Genomic DNA, 23,816 nt, shown 5'->3' on the forward strand with positions numbered 1-23,816 from the left:
TCACGCAGCACCAGGCAGCCAGGTACAGCCAGACTGAGTGTGGCCTGGAAGATGTAAGGAAGAACCTACTCAGTTCCTACTAGACACTCTTAGCTTTGAGCAGGCAGGCTTGGGGGTGGGGGTGGAAAAGGGTGGGCCTGGGACACTACCAAAGAGAGCCAGCCAGTTGTTACAGCCGGAGGTAAAAATGATCCTAATTCTACGTGCGGGGATCAAAACCCTGGGTTCCACTGCTGGTGGGGGAATGAGCTGCTTCTGCCAGGGTGAAAAGCACTAGTCACTGTGGGCAGCAAGGAAGCTGGCAGCAGGGTTCCTCAGGTCACAGCACAGCGTGGCAGCCATATGCGGGCGTGTGCATCATGGCATGAGTAAGCGCCTCTCCACCTCTCTTCCTTTCCAGCACAACAGGTTCCTGACACTAATAGAAAGCAGACACATCTCAAGGTGTTACCTTAGCACCTCAGAACAGAGTGCAGAAAGCAAGCATGCCAAGAGGCAACCATGTAGCAGCAGGTGTGTGGGGGGAGGGGGGACTGGGTGAGGCCCAGTAATTCCACACACCTGCCCACCCAGCCTTGACAGCTCTGCTCTATGCCCAGGGGCAGCCCTCTGTGCATACAGCAAGCCCAGGCTCCAGCCCAAAGAGAGAGAGATACAAAGTAGTTCAGTCGTGGTGCTCAATCCCTTAGTCACCACCCCTAACATCCTTGCCTACTGTCTAAAGGCTGAGCTGAGCTCTGACAATGGGTCCTGAAATCCTCAGGTGGTACAAACCACATGATCACATGATGTCTGAAAGGACAGCTTGCCCATGCTCCAACTCTGCAATGGCTACGGCCATTCCCAGAGTAATTCTCAAGGTCCTGTCCAGGGGATGCTTCTGTCCTAGTCAGTATCCAGTATCCATTCCTCCCAGGGCTTGCTTTGCCACAGTAGCACAGAGCATGACAACTGCCTCAGTTAGGTTTTCTACTGTTGTGAAGAGACACCATGACCACAGCAACTCTTATAAAGGAAAAACATTTAATTGTGGTGGCTTACAGTTTCAGAGGATCAGTCCATTTTCATCATGGTGAGACATGGTAGTGTGCAGGCAGACCATGGTGCTGGAGAAGGAGCTGAGGGTCCCACATCTTGACCCACAGGTAACAGGAAGTTGTCTGAGTGTCACATTGAGTGTAGCTTGAGCAAAGGAGATCTCAAAGCCAGCTCCCACAGTGACACATTTCCTCCAACAATGCCACACCTCTTAATGGTGCCAGTCCCTGTGAGCTTATGGGGGTCAATTACATTCAAGCAACAACAACCACAGCAACCAATCTGCACTCCCTGCACTCTGTTCCTGTGAACATCCTTCTGGTACCACCCTACTTTCTCTACCCTTTGTCCATATGTATAATCAGATGGAGACTGAATCTGTGATTACACATTCTTCTCATGAAAGTGTGAATTCCTCAAGCACAAGGACCTTGCTATGCACTTTTGTATACAAAGACACGTGACTGCCTTCCTACCCATGGCTATTTGATGCAACGTTTAAAGAGAGAAAAGACTACTTTAAACACTATATTACAATGATATCTAATCTTATCGGAGAGATGAACTACTGAAAATGTGTATGTTATGTTGGCTAGCACTTATTTTTGTCTCAGCTAAGAAGTAGAAGCTCTTAAAGAAAATGGACCCATTTTAAGAATATTTTGTATTTATTCCTTTTTTCATGCATGTGTACATATCCAAACCAAATCCTCTCCCCTACTTCCTTCAGATCTCTGTCAATTCTTCCATCTCTACCTTCGTGTCTACTTGTTTTTCACAGCCCACTATGTCTAATTGGCACTGCCAATGGTTATGGGGCCATTCTTTGGAATGTGGGCAACCTATCAGCAGCTATAACCCCACAGAAAAATTACCTCCCCTTCAGGAAGCCATTGGTTGTCAATAACTACCCTATTCCATGCTAGAATATTAATTGCTGGATCTTGTTCAGATAACCATAGCTGCTATGAGCAATGGCCATGATATGTCCAGAGCACAGCATTTCATGGAACAACTTCCCATCCTCCAGTTCTTACATTCTTGCTATTCCTTTTCCAAAATGTTCCCTGGGTCTTGGGGGCAGGAAGGAAAATATGTGACACAGATGGTCTACTTGGGGGTGAGCACTCAGTCTCTTGTTCTCAACACTTGAACCGACCCTGAGTCTGGACTGACTGCAACCCATTGCCAAAAGAAGTTTCTCTGACCAACGATTAGATCATTAATCTATGGGTACAAACATAAACATTTAGAAGGCAGTTCAATAACATATCTATTTAAGAAGATAGCCTTAGTAGTTCCCCCTTCCCTAGGGCCGATGACATTCTGAGCCTTGGGCCTTTGTGACCAGCTTTGTAGTAACCAGGCCTGAATTTCTCCTAGAAAGCAGGTGGTCACTCCCATAGCAGTCGTGCTACTATTGCATGGGGAGTACATCTTACGCAGCGGGCTAACATTAAAACACACAGGGTCCACTACTGGATAGGTGGCCTGCATAACACTTTACTATGATAGATAACCATCAGGAAGTTAGCTATCAGGATAGTTGTGGCTTGATTTATCAATATCCTACAACTGTAGTGTGTAGTGTCTTCAGCAGTGAGTCACCATCTAGCTATGATGGGAAGTCAAAAGCAATGGCAACAGCCTGGGCTATTTGGGAGCCTCTGAGGCCTTTTGACTCATGGGGAAGTATCCCAATCTCAGCACTGAAAGACTGAAAGTTTCGGGCAAGCCTGAGCTACTTAATGAGAGACTGCCTCAAAAATAAAATCATGTCTTAAGTTTACAAGAGCAAACAAACAAAAACAGGAGCCAGGGAGGTTGCTCCTTGCCTTGTAAGCTTGACTACCTGAGTTCAGATCTCTAGAGCCCATGAACAGGCTGTGGTGACAGCTCCCTGTATTCTCCACACTTCTACAGTACAACTGGAAGCTTTCAGGTCAGCTAGCCCAGAGCACTTAGTGCAGGGACAAACAACAGAGGAAGACATTGTAGCCCCGCCTCCCAGGAGCAGGTCAGGGGAGGTTCAGGATGATGCTTGGGGAATTCTTAAGGAGGTGACAGACATGGGAGCACTCTCTTTCTGGGCTCCCTAGCCTGCTGCCTCAGGGCACTCTCTCTCTGGCTTGTGTTTGGCTGGTGTTTATCTGAATAAAGACATCCTAACCTCTGTACAGGGACCCTGCACAGGTCATGGCACACACACACACTTACACACAAACATGTATATCATCACACACAGACACAGCTCTTTTTAAAATCAGCTTTTTTCATAAGCCTTAGATGGCTTTTAGGTAATGAGTCACTCTGGGACCGTCCTGGTTGGTTGTTTTTGTTTTCGTTTTTGTTTGTTTGTTTATTTGTTTTGTTTTGTTTCACCAACTTGGCACAAACTAGAGTTATCTAGGAAGAGGAACCTCAGTTAAGAAACGCCTCCATCAGATGGCCTCTATGCAAGTCCGAGGGGCGTTTTCTTGATTAATGGTTAATGTGGGAGGACGCAGCCACTGTGGGTGGTGCCACCCCTTGACAGGGGTTGTCTAAGTTGTGTAAGCAACGGAAAGCAAACTAGTGAGCAGCACCCTCCATGACTTATGCATCAGTTTGTGCCTGCAGCTTCCCTCCATGATGTGACTGACTATAAACTCCAAGCTACTTTTGGTCAAGATACATCACAACACTAGAAACCTAAGAAAAGACTTGGCCCATTAGACTATTAACCCCACCTTTAACACATCTGAGAACATCTTTAAAAACCACAATGTATCAAAGAGGGTAATTGTATCCAACCGTGCAAGGAGAGTCTGTGATTCAGAGACTGTCACAGCCTGCAATGGACATGACTGCCATTTATTCCCACCATCACATATACATCCAGACTACCCCAGCTTAAGTGAGAATGCATTGCTAGTTACAGATATCTACATGGATGGGCAATTAATCAAAGACAAAGAACAAAAAGTCCCACACAATGTTATTAAGACATCTGCAGGGGCTAGAGATATAGCCAACACACTGCTCTTCTAGAGGACCTCAGTTCAGTTCCAATCACCCATATTGGGTAGCCTATATGCCCCTTTAATTCCAGCTCTAGGACAATCCAGTGTCTCTAGTGTCCAAGAACACTGACACTGACACATAGATACACACATACACACATAATTTTAAAATACAATAAATAAATAAATAAATCTTGAAGATATCTGTAGCAAAAGAAGGAAGTTTAACACAGAACAAAGCTAATACTGGATCTGGCAGTAGTTATAAGTTTGCATTGTAATACATTTATAATTGTTAAACACACTAAGCCAAGAATTTTCAAATACTACTTCTACTATCTACAAACTTACTTTATTTTGACAGATTTGATGGGCAGGCCGTGAATGGACTTCAGCTATCACTGCAGCGCTGTGGCCAACATTAAGGTCAAAAACTTCCACACTCCTGTCCCGACCAGCTGTGAGTACAATATCTGCAGGGGGTCAGTCAAGGGACCATCTCGAAGTCTCATCTATGGGCACACAGTTCTACCCACTTTATCATCAAAAAAAAGGGGGGACCTCATAGGACTCAGAAATGGATAATTAGTAAAGAATTTCTGAAGTTCCAGAGAAAACACTCAGTGCAACTCTACCAGTGGGAGCTCCCAGCTAGGGCAGGAGCAGAAGAGCAGCAGTGACAGGGACAGAGCACACGGCACAAGACACAGTGGAGATGTCCACCAGCGACTGGAATACACGGTGGGAGATGAAGGTGAAAGGACAGAGTACAGCCCGCCATGTGGCTTGTCGTCAGCACAGGTTATAGACCACTTCATGCTCTGTCAAAAGGCAGATGCTGAGTTTTGACAGCCCAGTCCATGGAATCCAAGGATGCCCACAGCAGGTAGCAGTTTACAAGTGACAGTTTACTAAGAAAAAATACTCGCTGACAACGCATTATTCAGTAAATACAGATGAGTTTGGAGAGCTCGCACGGTATGTCATAACCCAGACTGTTAATCCTTGGAGGTGCTTCTTACTATTAATTGAAGGTTACTCCACCTACAATTACTGCAAAAGGCCCCACATCCTACAAGAAGAACCATTCATCTGTCCTTCATGCCCAGCAGGATACCTGGGGCTTCTCAGATGCCCAGAAAGGGCTTTTGCCAGAAAGCAATGCTCAGTGCAAGGCACAACCACAGACTGGAAGGAAGGATACGGGAATAAAAGTCGTTCACTGCAGACACGGTGGTCACATCTGCTCCACTGGTCAATGGGAGCCTGAAAATAGGCTTATACCTGCTTTTTGGTTTATACCTGGAAGAAACGGTGGGAAGATGACCAATGTTTTTACTTCTGTCTACAACTAAACATTCTACATTTAAGAACATAAAAATGAAAATAAAGGGTTTTTATTGCTTACCCATATGTTTTAATACTAAGGGGATGAGTGAATAAGCCACCTTAATCTTCCTTTGGGAAATTAACTCAGTTTTCTATCAGAAAAAAATTCTGGGTTGTTTTTTTCTCTAGGAATGCTTCATGAAAATAACAGTATATTATATAGCCCAAAATAACTCATTCATAACTATGGGAAAGCAAGTTTGTCTCTTAATTCTAAAATACTTACAGATTCCCTTATAGGTACTCAGCCAGTTACACAGTGTTAATATCTCATCCTAAATATTAGTCCTTATTACTTTCAGAAGGGTAACACGAGCATTGGACATTTCTTTAATAGATGCATGATCTTAACCATGGAAATAATTTCCTAAGGGAAAATAACTGTCAGGCCAGCCTACGAAGTAATCTCAGCCCAGCCTGAGCACAGCTTGGCAAGGGCAAGGCAAAAAGAATGTCAAAAGAGTCAGCCTGGTGGCACACAAGAGCTAGGCCAGGCCCAGGGCAGATGCTGCACTGCCGGGGATGAAGATACTTGTGTTTTCCAACAGATGGTGAAGGGAGCTGCCTGGAAGAGCATTGTATCCAAGGCTGAGAAACTCTGGAATAGGCCTCTGAGCAACATAATCCAGAAGGGACATCAGGGAGGTGACCATACAAAGACAGAAACAGAGTGCGGTCAAGTCTCAAGGGAGGCTTGAGAATAGATGTTCAAAGACGGGGCGGTGGTCACACAGATGGCCATGGTGAAACAGTGCTTAAGTTACATGGAAGGATGGCTGAGAAAGAAGGATGAGGGAAGACTTTCCAGAAAGGTGGCCAGGCAGAGGCATAAAGAAAAACTAAGAACCTGAAAGAAGGCCATGCAGATAATCCAGCAGGCGTGAACACAGTCATTGTCCTCAGTCATCTTTCAAAATTAAAACCTTACCTATTAGAAGCCCCTTTCCTCTACTTTCCACTGCCACCAACTGAGTTGCAGTGTGGATTATTTATTCTAAGCCTGTGTCTGCCCAATCAGGTAAATGCTGGCACTGAGAGAGAGGGGAGAGAGAGAGAGAGAGAGAGAGAGAGAGAGAGAGAGAGAGAGAGAGAGAGGGAGGGAGGGAGAGGGAGGGAGGAGAGGGAGAGAGGGAGGGAGGGAGGGAGGGAGGAGGGAGGGAAGGGATGGAGGGAGGGAGGGAGGGAGGGAGGAGGAGGAGGGAGAGGGAGGGAGGGAGGAGGGAGGGGGAGGGAGGGAGGGAGGGAGGAGGGAGGGGAGGAGAGGGAGGGAGGAGGGGAGGGAGGGGGAGGAGAGGGAGGGAGGGAGGGAGGGAGGGGAGGAAGGGGGGGTCAATTCTGGCTAGACTATAGCCCATAGTGGTGATCACAGAAAAAAATAGGCACTGGTGACTTCAGAGACAAAGTTGTCTGGCACAGAGCAGTTCACCAATGACTTGTTGAGACCCACTTCTGGTGTTCCTGACAGAAGCTGCCAACCACAGCAGGTAATGATTTCTGTTTTGGGGTAGGATGAGTTGATGTGGAATGGGGTGGAGTAGGGTGGGACAGAATGAGATGGGATAGGATGGGATGGGATGGGTAGCATAGAATGGTATGGGGTAGGATGGGAAGGGGTAGGATGGGATGGGATGGGGTAGAATGGGGTGGGATAGGGTAGGATGGGGTAGGATAGGGTAGGACGGGGTAGGATAGGGTAGGATGAGATGGGATGGGGTAGGATTTGGTGGGATGAGGTAGGGTGAGATGGGATGGGGTAGGATGAGATGGGGGTAGGATGGAGTGGGATGGGGAAAGATGAGATGGGATGGGGTAGGATGGGACGGGGTGGGATGGGATGGGGTAGGATGGGATGGGGTGGGGTAGGATGGGATGGTGTGGGGTAGGATGGTGTGTGATGAGGTAGAATAGGATGGGATGGGGTGGGATGGGGTAGGATGGGGTGGGAGGATGGGATGGGATGGGTGGGATAATGGGGTATGAGATGAGGATGGGATGGGGTGGGATGGGATGGGGTGGGATGGATGGGGTGGATGGATGGGACGGGTGGGATGGGTAGGATGAGATGGGATGAGGGGGTAGGAAGGGGTGGATGGGATGGATGGGGTAGATGGGAAGGGGTGGGATGGGATGGGACGGGGGGGATGGGATGGGGTGGGATGAGATGGGATGGGGTGGGATGGGATGGGATGGGGTGGGATGAGATGGGATGGGATGGGATGGGGTAGGATGAGATGGGATGAGATGGGATGGGGTGGGGTGGGAGGGAAGAACAGGATGGGATAAAGTAGGATACAGCAGATGAGAGGGGAAAGCAGTGCTGTGTGGGCTGGGGTGAGTGGGATGAAAGAAATGGGCTGGGTTAGTTTCTGCACTGAACCCAAAAAATGCAATGCAAGACAGTTCCAACATTGCAAGTGCAGCCATCACATGAGTTCAAGTATGCCGCAGGCAATAAGTAGCTCCTCCTTCTACACTGTGTCATTTTACCCTGTTATGATGAGATGACATGCCCTGCCTATAACGACAAACAGGTTAAGCAAAATTACAGTTGCTGACATCCCAGAAATTTGATGAACTCCATCACCGTAAATCACTCATCAGAATCCATTTATACCTATGCTTCTAACAACTTTCCACTGATAAGGAAAGTAAAATATGTTTTATTACATAAGGTGGCAAATATAGAAGGAAAACAAAAAGTCTCTTTTTACGTAAGTGAGCATTGTGATGAATATTCTGCCAGACATTTTAGTATGAAACCATATTTATGCTACAGTAATTTTTACTTTAAATATCAAAAGTCTATCATTATTATTAGATATTCCTCTAAGTAACATTTCAATGTTTGCACTGGATGCAGAACATGAATACCAATGTTTAAACATGCATTTAGTTTCCCAGCATTAGAAATTACAGCAACTTCTTAAGAGACACTCCTTGCATTCACCTTTCCATTCATCCATGGCTATTTTCTTAAGATAATTAAAGAAAAGGGAAATATAGAGGCAGAGGCAGACAGCCCCTCAGAACTTCACTTTAAGACTAAACTAACTCTTGTATAGTGGTAACATGATGGTAGGACCAAAAAATGAACGGACAAAAGAGTAAGAGCAAGGAGGGACATCATGTTAAACTCAAAAGCAGAGGAGTGTGTTCTGAGGCAGGACAACTGAGAAGCTAATAACTGCAAATTCCCCCTTCTGTATTTTATAGACTGAAAATTTAAAGTGCATATCTCTAAGAATGAAGAGGTGGTGGGCCAGAGTGAGAAAGGGGGCTGGCTCTTTGGGGCAGGATCAGGAGGGTTAGAAGCATTGGGGAGGCCACCTACCTTCGTATGTCATCCCTACAGAGGTCAATGTGGTACTTTAGCAGTCGAAATTCAGGGCCAGAAGACAACAGTATGAAAGAATCCATGTAGTAGAACTGTGCAGATGTTATTGGCTTGGGAAAGAAATCTGGGCCCTGTGAAGCAGAACAGCTGTGAGCACCGCAGCACGCTATCGCAGTCTCCCAACAGCCCTCCTCCCACTCCTGTCCTCATCCTGAACACATCTTGTCACAGCCAGCTCACAACGCTGATTCTGCTTGCTGTCAAAGCTCACTGTGATGAGGCTTTTCGATTCTGCCCATCTACAAAATCTAAGGTAAAAAACGTTGAAAGGGAAGGGAATTTTGTGAGGAAGGGAATTTTGAGGCAGGATCTCAATATGTGATCCCAACTGGCCTCGAACTCACTTGGAGGATCACCCTGCCTCGGCCTCCTTAATCTGAGATCACAGGCTTCTGCCACAGAGCTGGCTCAGAAGATTGGGAAATGGGGATAAATGAGGCACTGGATATCAAGGTGTTGAAACTGAGACCATCTGGAACACAGTTCTAGGTGTCTACTACCAACTTCCTGTCTCATGGCCCATCAGGCCCCAGCCCAGGGACCAGCACTGAGAGCTCTGGGGCTGCTGGGAACTTCCTGTAGGGTACTGACCCTGACCAGCCCGTTTGCCCTTCTGACCTCTCCAGAGACATGACTTGTGAGGTGATGCAGCTGACTGTGGCAGATGACAATGCACTCAAGACCTAGCCAAACGTGGAGCGCCACAACTTAGTATTCAGACCCTGCAGAGTGTGGACCACGAGACCAACGGAGCATGTGCACACCCCAGCATTACCAGGGAGCACTGCCAGGGAACACTGCATCCTTGGTTCAGCAGCCCAGGAAAAGGTCAAACTTTAAAGTACAGTTTCTATCACTTTCACATACTGTTGAGTGTAGATATTATAATTAAAATGTCCAGAGTCAGCCACTCTCTGACTTTTCTAAATGCTCACCACTTCTAGGTTAGGTTGCAATTCATGAGAAGATGAAAGATTTCTTAGCACCTCTCCTCTTTCCATCTTAGTGGTGAGATTTAGTGCTGCGTCTGTCTCCCTCTTCTCATTCTATTTCCAAATCACTTTACATGCATGCATTTAAGCAAATCATCGCACTCCTTCACATAACATGCTCTTGTCCATCATTATTGCCTCTATAATATAATAATGAACTAACATGTAAAATTACCCATGTTTTACTATGGATATTTTTGCCATTTTCGTACCATAATAAATATAAATATATATTAAATATATTCGTCGATGTACATATTACACACCAAGAATGTATTACCATGTGTTTTATATATGCATGAATTTCATGTGTGAATGAATGTAAGAAACTGTCCCACTGTCATGTTTCTATTGTAGTGAATATAAACTATATAGCCCTGACCTCCCCGCCCCCCCCACCAGAAAGCCAGACAGCTGTGACTGTCCACAGCCCAGGACCACTACGCAGCTTATCTGCCATTGCTACCCACCATGACATATGTGCTCATGTATTCATTACCAAAAGCAGCATGAGTTCTGTCCTGTGAACTGACCACATCCTCAGTGTCCGGTCCCGGCCTGTAGACAACAGCCACCTTTTGTCATGGCTCCAGCAGACGGTGTTCACAGCTCCATCATGACCTAAGTGTTCAGGACAAAGGGAGAAGCAAGGAGAAGGTCTGCCTGTACCACAGCAGCTTCTTCTCAGGGAACAGGGAGGCAATTTCTTGCTGCGAGGTCTGGTGTCAGATGCCCTTGCACTAAAGACCTGTTGATGGGGCTTGCAGAGGAGGCCTTTCTAAGATCTCATGTGTCTTAAAGATGAAGCTCTGACTTTGTGTATCCAGGTCGGGGGAGGTTCTAACCTAACAGTGTAAGAATCAGAGATCTGTAGACCCAATGGTGTCTACCAGTATTTAAAAGAGCCTTTTCTTTTGGTTTTCAAGGGAGAAAATAGAAGACTTCACTGAAGATGCTTGGGAATGTTCTCTGGCTGCTTTGGCGGCTGGTTTACACAGGTGCTAGCACACCTGTGGACAGCACCTGCTAGGGGACCTACGGGCAGATGGCACAGTCCCTACTCCAGTCTCTTTCCAACAAGGAGCATGCTGTCTCCTAACCCCATCTTTGCCCTCACAGTCTCTATATGGCAAACTTGAAACCATAACTACCTGAGTGTTCTCAGAAAACCAAGAGCCTGAGGATTCACAGAAGCAGAGACTTAGAGACAACATCACGAGTCCTTCCCTGGAAGAACCAGTGGAAACAGACAGACAGGGGAGCTGGAGGCTGCACAGTGTCGAGCAGGCACCAGGGTATCAGTGACCCAAGAGTTGCTGAACCATCACATTTCACCCCAGAGTGCTGTGTGGTGAAAACAGCAGAGTCAGGAACCACAACTTTGACAGGAATCTAGCTAACAGGAACCTCCCACCAGGGCTGGTCTCAGCACGGGAATTGCACACTGCAATTAAAAGGGCAGTCAGCGAATCGGTATCACCAGAGCATGCTGGCCAGAAAACCGCCAAAATAAAAATGAAAAGCCGCTCTGAAAAGGGACCTCAAAACAGAACAAAAAAGTTACCAAGCCGGAAAAAGTATGTCAAATGGCTTTGCTGCCCTCTTGTGTCAAATTCTGGCATTTTCACAATAGGACCTGTCAATGAATACTTTATACCACTGCTCGTGGGAGTGTAAAAGTGGGGCCCTATGGAAATCTGTGTGGAAGTTGCTCAAAAAGCTAGAAATGAACCACCACATGATCTATCTATAGAATTCTATACTCAAAGGGTTCTGTACCCTACTATACATAAACTTGCCCATCCATGTTCACCATTGCTCTATTCATAATAGTCTAGGTGTCTTCAACAGAAGTGTGTGTGGATTATGAAATATGCAGGTGAATGGATGAGGACCACCACAAGTGAGATAACCCAGACCCAGAAAGACAAACGTGCCATGTTTTCTCTGATTTGTAGATACTATCTTTGACTCTTTAGATATATGTGCTTCATCGGGAACATCTATGGAGGTCAGGAGATTAGTAAGGGGCCATGGCATGGAGATTTCAAGGGAGCAGAGACAGAATGAAGTGATATAAAAAGGTAAAGGGCATAATGGAAAAGGAAGCTAAATGGGGTGGGGGCTGGGAAAGAAGAGTAGATAAGGGAATATGAGGGATAAAAGACACCATAGAGCTTTCGAAAAAAATCTCATGGGAGCCTTAAAATGTATTCAGGCACATATGAGAAGAGTTTAAATGGAGTTACTCTACAAGGAGGTGGCAAGTCCTAACTAGATACCATAGGCTAACAACCAAAAGGCCCAATGTCCAAAATGGTAGCCACTTTCGAAGTTGCTGGACACTGGGTGCTCACAGATTCTCAAACATTTCAGGCCATTGCCAATGTTCTTGGCTAGCATCCAGAAATTGATTATAAGACCCTGCTGATAAAGATGCCACGTACTTGAGACATAGAATATAAGGAAATCAATCTGGTAAACACCTGCAAGTTTTTCCATGCTGGGTGGCTTTCATAGTACCGGGAGGTGCTGTGTATTCTACCAAAGGAGACGTAGTCATAAATTTTATCTGGCTGTAAACTCGGAAAGCCACAATAAAGATAGGCCTGACACCTTATCCCAAAGGATATGACAGACTCTGAAGACCCCTATGGAAGGCCTCACCCTCTCTGGGGAGCAGAAAGGGTATGGGAGAGGTAGGGTGTTAGTTGAGGGGGCAGGGGAGGAGGGGAGGCAGAGGGAACTGAGATTGACATGTAAAATAATCTTGTTTCTAATTTAAATAAAAAATGGGGAAAAAATATAGGCCTGTTAAGAACATGCCCACTGGCATAACGGTGGCATGAATGTAATGGGGACAAACTTTCTGATTGAATGTAAGGCCCATCCATAAATTGACACCCACACCTGGCACCAATATCTGGCCTAAGAATCTGTGGCTAGACAGGTCAGAGGTCCTGGGGGAGAACATAATACTGTTGTTCTGATAAATGGCCAGTCACAGTGTAAAACTGACTCCTAATGATCTATCCTTATATCTTTAGATTAGTTACCTCTCAACAGAGTCACTTCTTTCTTCAAGAGGTGATGATTGACCGGGCATTGGTGGTGTATGCCTTTAATCCCAGCACTCAGGAGGCAGAGGCAGGCAGATCTCTGTGAGTTCGAGGCCAGCCTGGTCTCCAGAGCAAGTGCCAAGATAGGCTCCAAAGCTACACAGAGAAACCCTGTCTCGAAAAACAAGAAGAAGAAGAAGAAGAAGAAGAAGAAGAAGAAGAAGAAGAAGAAGAAGAAGAAGAAGAAGAAGAAGAAGAAGAAAAAGAGATGATTGACACCAAGGCCTACAACTGGGTAATAAGAGATTGTGAAATGTTCAACCCTAAATGGGACATCCCAAGGTAGAAAGGCTGTAGAGCCAGGGATGGTAGATGACACAAGGAAACTGCTTTCCAGATACAGCAGGGCACATGACCTAGGAACTCATAGCAGGTGTGGGAGCATGCTTAAAACCTGTGCGAGCCCAAACTGGACCAAATCCCAATAAGGAGAGGGGAGGTAGGCAGGAAGAGCTACTGACAACTGGTAGCTGCTGGGAGAGAGAAAGTAGGTTTTCTTTAAGGGCATGGTCCCTGGTAGATCATCCAAACTGCAGTGGAAGGCCAGACATACAAAAGTTTACGACCAACACAAACTGGAACTGATGGGCTAGAAAAAAAAAAAGGACACAAAGTTTGGTGGGTAAGGAAGGCATGGATCTGAGAAGAGTTGGGAGGGGGGATGAATATGATCGATTTTTTTTCAAAATTCTTAAAGAACTAATTAAAAACAAATAAACAACAACAATAACAACAAAAGTCTCAAGCATTTGCCAGGCTTGCTAACAATCAAAAGCAACAGGGAGATGACACTGTGACTGCACTAGCAGAGAGCACCTGTGGTATTGTCACTGAGTACAAATCACACCCGAGAGCCACAGCACCTCACCAACAGTGCTGGCTCTCATCTGCCCTGGAGGCAGGGCACATCTTAGTACCCCGACCTGACAATGCACTTGCTCCACACCTGCCCTGCACAATTCTACCTCCTGACCTCTGACGTTTCTTTTTGTCAGCTCTGGAGTGACACCCTCGCACTCCTCAGTTGACAGCAAGGATGTTTGGATCCACCTGGATCCCTACCAGCTCGTGCAGAGGCTGCATAGGACCACATGCAGGAGGAGCAGGTGGCACAATCCCACCAGAGTTCAGGGTTCCCAAGAAGTTGATGACACACTCAACGCTGGGATACTCTCATCCCCACCACAGCATCAGCTGTCTACCTAGACTGCACCAACCTGAATCTCAAAGCAGCATAAGCAACAGACAAGGCACCTACTGAGGGCACAGCTTGCTGCTTTGTCTTAGTGAACATGCACACTGGGAACATATACAGCCTCCACCTGGTTTAGTAGCTTGCAGTAACCTGTCCCAGAAGCCCAGGCCCACCAATGAGCCACCGTGTATGGGAAACTGGAGCTCAGTCTGCTTTGGACAAGCATGGCCCACAAGATCCACCCTCCCTCATTTCCATTCCTCAAGATTAGGGATACCTGAAAAAGCAGCAGGCGTTCCAGAAAGGCTAGCATCAAAGACCAGGGAAAGATGGTTAGCTAAGCCACAGGCCAACTGCTGTCCATCCCCTGTTTAAAAAAACAAACAGCACAATAGAATAGTAACATGGGAATCCCACTGATCAACTGACTGTTAGAGTGGAGAACACTCAGAGTATTAAGAAGGCTCGACGGTCATTCATATGCCCAGCTTCCCAAGGGTTTCTTGGTCCTTCAGCCAACCCCTCATCAGAACCTTCACAGAGCAGCTGTCTCTGGGACCATTGCAGCCTTCTGCTCACAGAAGATAAAAGGATCAGGGCTGAGCCCCAGACTGCAGAGCTGCTGTATTGCAAGAGCACTTCCACAATAGTCAAAATCGGGGATCAAAAGATGCCCACTGCCAGCACTGCACATTCAGTTTCCAAAAGGTGTCTGCCTAGAATTATCTGAAAGGCAGAGTTCCTTTATCCAGAGTGACAAAGTGCGATAATACTTAGACGACCCACCGAAAACACTCTGAAGGAGGTAAGGGTATCTTCACAAAGCCGCAGCTACTCACAAGTAGCCACTTCACCCCTTCCAAACACCTTCAAGAAAAAATGTGAGAACCCGTAAAAGAGCCTTGGGAAGAACGCAGCTAAGATACATTTGAGAACATGGCAGCACCTGTGGAGGTCAAAGTGGTGTTCTTTCCTGCCTGTGAGACGTGGTCCACCTGAGGGAGAGACACAGCTCACAGGCCAGTTTCAAGACCGCCCTGTGATGCCCCTGTGGTCACATCTCTAGCTTCTGTCTACAGAAAGCCATCTCGCCAGTCTCCTGTGTAAAGGGGTCATTGTGGAAAGTGTGTTCGCCCTCCTGGAGTACTGAAGGACAGAAGCGCCCCGTGACAGCCCTCATTAAGTACAATCGAATCCCCACTTCATTCTAGATCCAAGCCGTGCATATCAGTTCTGACTTATCTTGATCGTCAATCTGACTATATCTGGAATCAACTAAAGCCGGAGAAGTCAGGCATACCCGTGAAAGGGTGGGAGTTCTTGACTGGATCGTTTGAGGTAAGAAGACCACTCCTAAACCTGGATCAGTTGAGGTCAGAAGATCCAGCCTAAATAGAGGTCACACCTGGTGGCAGCTTGCACAAATCAATATGAAAGAAGGAAAAGAAGGACACGGCACTTGCTTTTTGCCTCCTTGCCCTTCTCTGTTGCTGACACTTTCATCTACCCTGCCACTTAGATGTTCCTTCACTGGTATTAGAACCTACTTCTTCTGGATTCTCACACAGTCTGTAGACCAGCTGAGACATCCAGATTCATGGACTGGAACAACTACTGGATCCTTGGCCTTTCCATCAGGAAATAGACATTGTTGGACTAGCTGGACTATGGTCTGTAAGCCACTCAAATCCCACATATGTATTTTCCTTCTATCAGGTCTGTTCCTCTAGAGAATCCTGACCCATACAACCAAGATCTTCAAAAACAAATCCACCCCAGGATGGTGGGAAGAATCCAGCTGCAGGTATGAAGAGCAAATGTTTCCAAGAGGAGGCTTACCTGAGAACTGCACACAGCTCACAGCAACAGGCTCCTGGGCCACAGCAACCTGCCTGCTGAGGTTTCTGGGTAGGAACCTCTCCAAAGAGTACTCCTTACTTCAAGGAAGGCCATAGTGAAAAAAACCAAAAGATAAGTTTGTGAGAGATTAGAAATAAACTTGGACATTAAGTATATTTCCCTCTACTCAGATATATCCTTTTATATGATTAAAGCTGAAAATCTATATAAACTCTTACAGTCACAATCATGAACAACTCTTTAAAACAGATTTGTATTCTGTATTATCAAAGACATATCTTTGTGGGTTGGTGTGTAGTATGAATGTGTGCAGGTATGCATGTGTGCATATAAGTACATATGTGTGCATGTGCATAAGGAGGCCAGAGGTCAACCCCAGATGTCATTCTTCAAGCTCTTATGTGTGTGCTAAGAATGCAAATTCAGACCCTCTTGTTTTCATGGCAGGCACTCTTAACCACTAAGCCATCTCCGAAGCCCCTAGTTTCATACGTCTATGGGTTGGTATTATAATACTGACTAGTATTCTTCAACTTGCAGTGGAGTCATGGTTTCACAAACCCATCATAAGTGGAAAATACCCTAAGCTGGAAATGCACTTTACATACTAACTAGAGAAATGTAGGGCCCCACCAGGACTTCTTTGAACTCGTCCAGACACCCCCACAAGTCACTGCAAGTACACATACCCAATACCAAGTGAGACTCTGGAGACTGGAAGGGCTATATAGTGAGAGTAGTAGACAACATCAGGTCACTCTCATCAAGGAACACTGTGCATATGTGTGAAAGCACCTATGCTAAGCCCCAATAATAGATGCCACTGATAAGGGTCAATCACAAACACTCCATGTTCCAGTAAGCATTGTTCAAATCATTGTTCAAATGCAGGTGTGGGGTACATAAAGATGAGCATTAAGTTAGGCAGCCCACAATCTCTTTTTTCATCATATATCTTATATGTTCGTCATATAAAGTTCAGCCTGAGGCAAGGCCAAGGTCCCAAACTCTTTGTACATATTCAGACTATGTTGGAAGCATGTCCAAGTCAATGAACCAGTGATGACCACTAAGAAGCTATACTGGCTCTGCAACTGCCCCTCTGTCACCATGGAGACCTGAAATGGTTCTCAGGGGTGGTCAGCACCAGAAGCAATACTTTCCTACAACTGCATTTTAGCAAAAACTCACTATTTCAAAACATAATAAAAAGAGCAGAAGAGCCAAAGAAATACTAAAATGAGACAACCATATTTGATTTGAATGTATATCAATGACATGTTTGTATTCATATTTATGCATACATAGACATATATCTGTTTAAAAATCAAGTAAGCACTTTAAGAATGTTTCTAAGTTGCTTCAAATTTACTTAGTGCATGCACTCAATTACATACCATTTGTAATTGTTCTTGAATTTTGAAGCTCTTTTGCTATTATGCTTGATGTTCGTCTTTGGAGAAAACATAGTCACACTGGAAGGAAAACACATATACACATATATACATATCACTCTCAACAATTAGGATTCTAAATTTCTTAAAATATTTATATTTTACAAGGAAAAATTAAACATGTACAAACTTGCATTTTTTTCAGCTTCCTTCTGTTCTTCTTGAGTTCAAGAACAGTCACTCACCCTGACTCAGAGATGTCACAATGCTACACCCCTCCTCTTTGGTAATCCTATCTAATGCCTCTCAGCTCAAAGTCCCAGAGCAGCATCAGGACCACCACAGCCTTGCACATCATCCATTCTTAACCTCATAGATTAAAATGCTGTGTTGTTCTAATGCATGAATTTCCAATCCACCCAATCCATCCATCTGCCATCATTCATTCAGGGGTATCTTCTCTGGGCCACATTGTCATCTATGAAGTTCATGCTCAAAACTATAGTATGCAATCAAATTTTAAAATTCAACAAACAAAAACCTCATATTGCTCTAAGTAGATTTGTGGTTTGTGCTGGCTATAGTCATAGCTATCCTGGAGCTTATGTGGCCAGTGGGCCACAGTTGGTACACACCTGTGACTAACTGGTCCTTCTATTGATTCATCTTTCTTTCCATCTAGTGATCTCTCCATCCACCCATCTCTCTACTCATCCATCCTTCCTTTTATGTACCTGACATTTTTTTCATGAGTATCTTATTTGAGAGTTTTAAGGAGCCAAATGCTGCCCAAACACAGGTCTATAGAATAGACAATAAGTAACACACATCCACAGCTGTTGCCATTTGGGAAAGAAAAGGACTGGTAAGATACAGGAGGACTGAGGGGGTGGTAGAACTGCAGTTATGTACAGGATGGCCGAGGTCGGTCAGAGGCCTTGAAAAGAACTGAGCAGGGCCTCAAGGCTGAGGTGAGAGCAGGTGGGCAAGAGTGAAGGTAAGGTGAGAGCACCAACTGGGAGAAGACAGAGACCCCACCAAAAACTGTCACATGCTATAAGTGCAGGGATCCCATGGAGCTCCAGATCCTGGGGTAACTTGGACTACTGTGTTAAAGACACACATGAGAGCTGGGCATTGGTGGCGCACATCTATAATCCCAGCACTCAGGAGGCAGAGGCAGGCAGATCTCTGTGAGTTCGAGGCCAGCCTGGTCTCCAGAGCAAGTGCCAGGATAGGCTCCAAAGCTACACAGAGAAACCCTGTCTCGAAAAAAAAAAAAAAAAACACATGAGGTTTAGTTTGAGATAAGTGACTACATGTTGTAAAGGAAAAGAAAATTGCCTCTAGACTTTGTGGTGGTTCTCCCATGAAGCTTTGTGGTTTGGGGCCTATAAATAGCCTGACCATTAGACTTGCTGCTTCAGATTTTAAATATCCTGAGTTTTAACACCCTGATATAGCAACAAAGCTGTTCTAATCAAAGGGGTGTGGTCTCAGATGAACTCAATGATGGGTTACACAATCCCACTTGGCCAGCCTTAAAAACATGCATAGAAGCTCAGCAGGCTGTATTTACGAAAGACAGACAGACAGACAGAGATGAGAGAGAGAGAGAGAGAGAGAGAGAGAGAGAGAGAGAGAGAGAGAGAGTTAGGCCAGGCCTTGGTGAGCTACTTCATTTTAATGAACTGCCTTTCTCCACTTTGCCAACCCACCAGCTTCTCGCTCACCAGAACACAAGGAGCTGAGTAGAGATCAGCGGCCAGTAAGAACGTAACAAATGTTACCTGTATAGCTGCTACCCTCATGATGACTGTGGTACTCTGTGGTCTAGCTCACATTTTATTCCAAGTTAGGTCCCTGCCTGCCCTGATCATGGTGGACACATTAGTGTCCATACTAAATCCCATCTCCATGGTATTCTTGCAGGTCAGTTCTACCACTGACAAACACATGATGGCTGGTACTTACTGTGGTGCCGATGTATAGCCAGATGACCTGATCTTAGTGTGGAAAACCAGGGGCCGGTCCTCAACGACACTCCTCATAGCTATATGACATGATGCAAAAGAAGCAGCAAACATTTAACTTTACGATATCACTGTCTCCCAAAACCAGGAAAATTCTAGCAAAACGACCCTCTGACCAATGAAATGAAGAGGCTTCATTTCTGCATGGAAGAGGCTTCCATGCAGAAGTCAAGCCAAGGAAAAACAGCCAAAAGTTCATCAAGGGATGAAAGGTACAAGAAATTAATGCAAACTATACTAAACCATGTTATGTGTAACACCGTGTATTTCTTTTTTTCTTTTTCTGTTTGTTTTTGGGGAGATAGGATTTCTCTGTGAAACAGTCCTGACTGTCCTAAGACTCGTTTTGTACACCAGGCTGGCCTCTAACTCATGAAACTGGAATGCCATTATCTCCCAAGAACTGGGATGAAGGGCAAGTGGCACCACACCCAGATAGCAGCAAGTACTTCAATCCTGTACAGGGTCCCTGATGGAAAAAACACACAGGAATGGACCACAGTGCACAGGCTCAACCTGACATTAATTCCATTGAAGGTGCAACCAAGAAGAACCCTGGTACAAACAGGGGCAGGCTACCTGCCTCATAAATCAAATTCAGGGACTGAATGACTTTTCTGCCTCAGAATGGGGTGCTCCAGATGATGTGGACCCTAGAAAAAACCAGGGAGGTCTAGTGCCTCATCTAAACCATGCCTGGAGATCTGGAAGAGGCTGAGCCAGTAGCCTGGGGGTAAAAAGCCAGGAAACATGTAGATGCGGTGAATGTATACAGAATGTATCCGTGGGACTGACTGTGTGTGTGTTTTTTTTGGGGGGGATATAATCTTAACTAAGTCAATGAGAGACTTAAAAAGACCGTGAGTCTGCATTGGTCAATGAAGGGAAAACAATGAGGCATTCATTAGCAATGATTCCTATAATTTAAATAGGGAAACCATGAATTATGCTGTCTTAACATGAAAGTTCACTTTTAAAATATAAATTGAAAAAGTCAATTTGAGGACTATTTGGCTACAGTTTACAAAAAACAATCAAAACCCATTTTTTTAGATAGACAATATTATTGTATTATGGCCTTACTAATACAAGAAATTACTTCCAGTTGTGACAGGTGTACTTTGACCAAATGTTTCAGAAACACACCCTGAAGTGTGCATGATGCTATAACATACTGTTCAACCACCCAGGGTTCACCCCAGGTGCCACTGCAAGTCCCCCAAGAAAACACAGCAGTATTAAGACGGGCTCTTGAGTTCCTGTGAATTATGACAAACTCAGGGGGGGAAGTGTGGAGCACATTCCCACCCAAAGATAATGTGCAATAAATCTGAAAGACAGAAGAAGCAGCACTGGATTCGTCTTTTGGCAAAAGTGAATTCACAGAGTGAGACAGCAATGCTGACTGTGGGGGGAGATGACCACATCTGTACATGTGTTTCGGAGTATGTGATACTAACCATGTCGTTTGGTGTTAGCAGGCTTAGGAGAGTTTTCCTTAGTAATTCCAAAACACAGTGGAGAAGTTGGTAGGACACAGGAGCTAAAATAAAGACAACCAAATTGTGAGAACAAATGATGATTGGATAGAACAGTTTCAATGCAACATACATTGTTAAGGACAGTGTAAGATTAACTCGGGCAATTACAGATTAACAATATTTGGAAACTAAAACTACCCACGGTCCTTATCTTCATGAGAAAAATAATGACATACTTTAATAAAAGTGCCATTTTATAATTTACATTCAACTTTGAAATGAACTAGCATTTTACATTAAACTATGAGCCATTTAGGTTTGAGTAAAATAAAATCACGGCATAAAAAGTTAGTTCTTTCATTGGGCATTAGTGTGGTTGGGAGTTTCCAAGGTTTACCTGTATTTCTTCTCATGAAAGAGACCTAAAATGCACAAGGACTGTACCTTGTGCCCAGCCGGCCAGCACCCACACACAATGCAGTATGCAGGGAGGACCCACACACAATGCGGTATTTGGGGGTGGGGGTGGGGGGGGTGGGGTAGAACACTGTACCTTGCCAGCACAGAAAGTGTCCTTCCAGTGCCAGGGCACCTCTGAGAACTCAGCAGAGCATTCAGGCTGATTTCCAACATGGCAATCTTATTTCCAAACATAGAGGATAGGATGCAAAATGCCTGCGGAACACTTAAAAGATTAGCAGCATGGCTGGACTGGGGCTGTGGGTGTGCCCCGACGCTCCAGTCGCAAACACAGATGTGACAGTTAGATCTGCTTCACAAGTACAAACAGGAGAGACCCGTGTGAAATAAGCCATAATTTCATGTGTGAACTACCACCAGGAGAGAGCACAGGGACGTGCATTTGACAGAAATGCCCACAGCACAAGTTTCACCACTCACCTTGGGGCTCCTGGCCTCACTCATCACTGCACAGGATCCAGCAACTTGGACACTCAGGCTCTGAAATTCTTGAACATTTGAGAGGTTGATAAGTAGAAATAAGTAGCTGACTCATTTGTTTAGCCTGGTTGTAAGAACTACAATGAGTGCTCTTGGGCTATAAGATATATAGCTGGTGCAGAGGTCCACAGTCGGTGATACAATGTGGACAGATAGGTTCTGTTTCACATAGTCAAATGGTAAGGAATCCAGACACAGGTAAGAGTACAAACATGCAAGGGAGTAACACTGTGAATGCTGGCGAAGGTTTGCAGCCAGAACCCACAGCTGAGAGGAAGTACAAATGATGGTGACACAGAGTCTCTGGGACAAGAAGCAAAGACAGGCCAGGGGAAGGGGAATTTTGTGCTGAGCCATACATTTATCCAGCTGAGGGATGGAGAAGCAGGAGATGACAGGAAAGTCATGTTCTCAGAGCACATAACAAGAGCAGGGTGTTGTGGGGAACAGAAGTACAGTGAAGGACCAAGCAGGAGTCCTGCTTACCTCAAACAGCAGGCAAGCCTCAGAATCTAATCACAGGGTGCAAGTTCACACTAAGGAGAACTCCCTGTCTTCCACACAGACACAACAGAACTGAGGCACACAAGAGCCTGGAGTTTCCAGGCAGGAGGAGGTATGTCTTTCTCCCAGGGCTGGAGAGAATAGTTCCTCCTTTGTATTGTCTATACCAGTGCTGAGTATTCAGAGTGAATTGCCAGCAGTACTGACAGAGCATGTGTGAGCAAAAGAGCCTGTGGGAGCCTGGTGTACTTGCCTGATACAAGCAGGTGTCTGACACATGGTGGCGGGGGGAGGGGGGGAGGCTCATAGGCTCCCAACACAGAGACGGAAGGAGAGCTTCACAGGATCCTCACACAGTTGAATGAAGGAGGATTTCACAGAATTCTGACACACAAGGATAGGGGGAGGGCCTCCCAGGAGCCTGAGAGACACACCTGAGAAAGAGAAGTGCTGGAAGTTCCTGAAGAGCAGAACTAAAGCTATGTCCTTCAGATTCCGCAGCAAGGAGGTTACTGATGGTCTGAGCAGGCGCCATGTATGGCTACTGATAAACTTATCCTCTAATTCAAGTGGTCGGGCTTTCTACCCCCAAATTTTTTACCCCAAACTTTTATTCCCCATCTGCCTGTTTTAAGAAAGCCAAGTCATAAGAGACTAATATCAAAGATTACTGAATTCAAGGCCTTACCCTTGAAATGTAAAGCAGCTTCCAATTCAACGCTTGCCAGGTTAAATATGAATAAAGCCGTTGAGCTTCCAATCCACAGGCATTTGGTGCCCTCAGAAGAAAATCTGATCTTAGAAAAAAAAGAAACAGTCTTCCTTCAGGTTAGCTCCACAACAGAATTCCCGTTCCTCCATACAATGGGGACGGACACACACCTGTCTCCACCGACACTTCACCTAGTTACTTCTTAGCCCATAGTTATACTTGGGAATTGGGTGTTGAGTTTCAATGCAGCCACTCCTGCTATTGGAAACAAGTATCCCTGAGAGTCAGAACATGACCATAGCTCAATTCAGTGTGCTCTGTATTTTCTCCTGAGTTTACTAAAGCAGTTGATGGCTAAGACATCTGGAAACCTGCCGATCATGTGAGGATCTAGGCATGTGCTCAGATCAATGTTGCCAGTGGCCATGGCGGAGGAGCTGCAGACAACAATGGAGTGTATGAAACACAGCCCAGGAGACAGCAAAACTATGCTGGGTGCATCCAGGAGAGGCAAAGGCTGGGAGGACTGTCTCCAGGATACCCCTTGCGTTTGTTGTGCTTCCTCCTGCTGTATTTGGTATGGTGTGGTTACCATATGAAGGGATCCCACTGTATCTACTATAGTGTGGTTGTTTCTTGGGAAAACCTCACTGGGCAGTTTACTTGCAGATTGTAATGAATATGATATTTGTAGGTGCAATGAGGCTTTTAGTTAGATCTGTGGTTTAATTGAACTTTCTGAG

General features: G+C 45.4%; 1 protein-coding gene across 1 annotated transcript in view; it reads right to left on the bottom strand.

Moving 5' to 3' along the window:
• Positions 1-23,816, bottom strand: part of Wdr27 (WD repeat domain 27) — a 74,779-nt gene that overhangs the window by 27,822 nt on the left and 23,141 nt on the right. The window contains exons 10-21 of the mRNA XM_035440454.1: positions 23,050-23,153; positions 21,798-21,865; positions 21,451-21,572; positions 20,877-20,959; positions 19,358-19,436; positions 17,387-17,464; positions 15,969-16,066; positions 14,407-14,496; positions 10,315-10,436; positions 8,761-8,894; positions 5,245-5,342; positions 4,392-4,513 (exon numbers count right to left, since the gene is read on the bottom strand). Of these exons, the coding sequence (XP_035296345.1) occupies positions 4,392-4,513; positions 5,245-5,342; positions 8,761-8,894; positions 10,315-10,436; positions 14,407-14,496; positions 15,969-16,066; positions 17,387-17,464; positions 19,358-19,436; positions 20,877-20,959; positions 21,451-21,572; positions 21,798-21,865; positions 23,050-23,153 (1,198 nt within the window). The remainder of the gene's footprint in view (positions 1-4,391; positions 4,514-5,244; positions 5,343-8,760; positions 8,895-10,314; positions 10,437-14,406; positions 14,497-15,968; positions 16,067-17,386; positions 17,465-19,357; positions 19,437-20,876; positions 20,960-21,450; positions 21,573-21,797; positions 21,866-23,049; positions 23,154-23,816) is intronic.

Source organism: Cricetulus griseus, chromosome 2, assembly GCF_003668045.3.
Source record: "Cricetulus griseus strain 17A/GY chromosome 2, alternate assembly CriGri-PICRH-1.0, whole genome shotgun sequence".
NCBI classification, from domain to species: domain Eukaryota; kingdom Metazoa; phylum Chordata; class Mammalia; order Rodentia; family Cricetidae; genus Cricetulus; species Cricetulus griseus.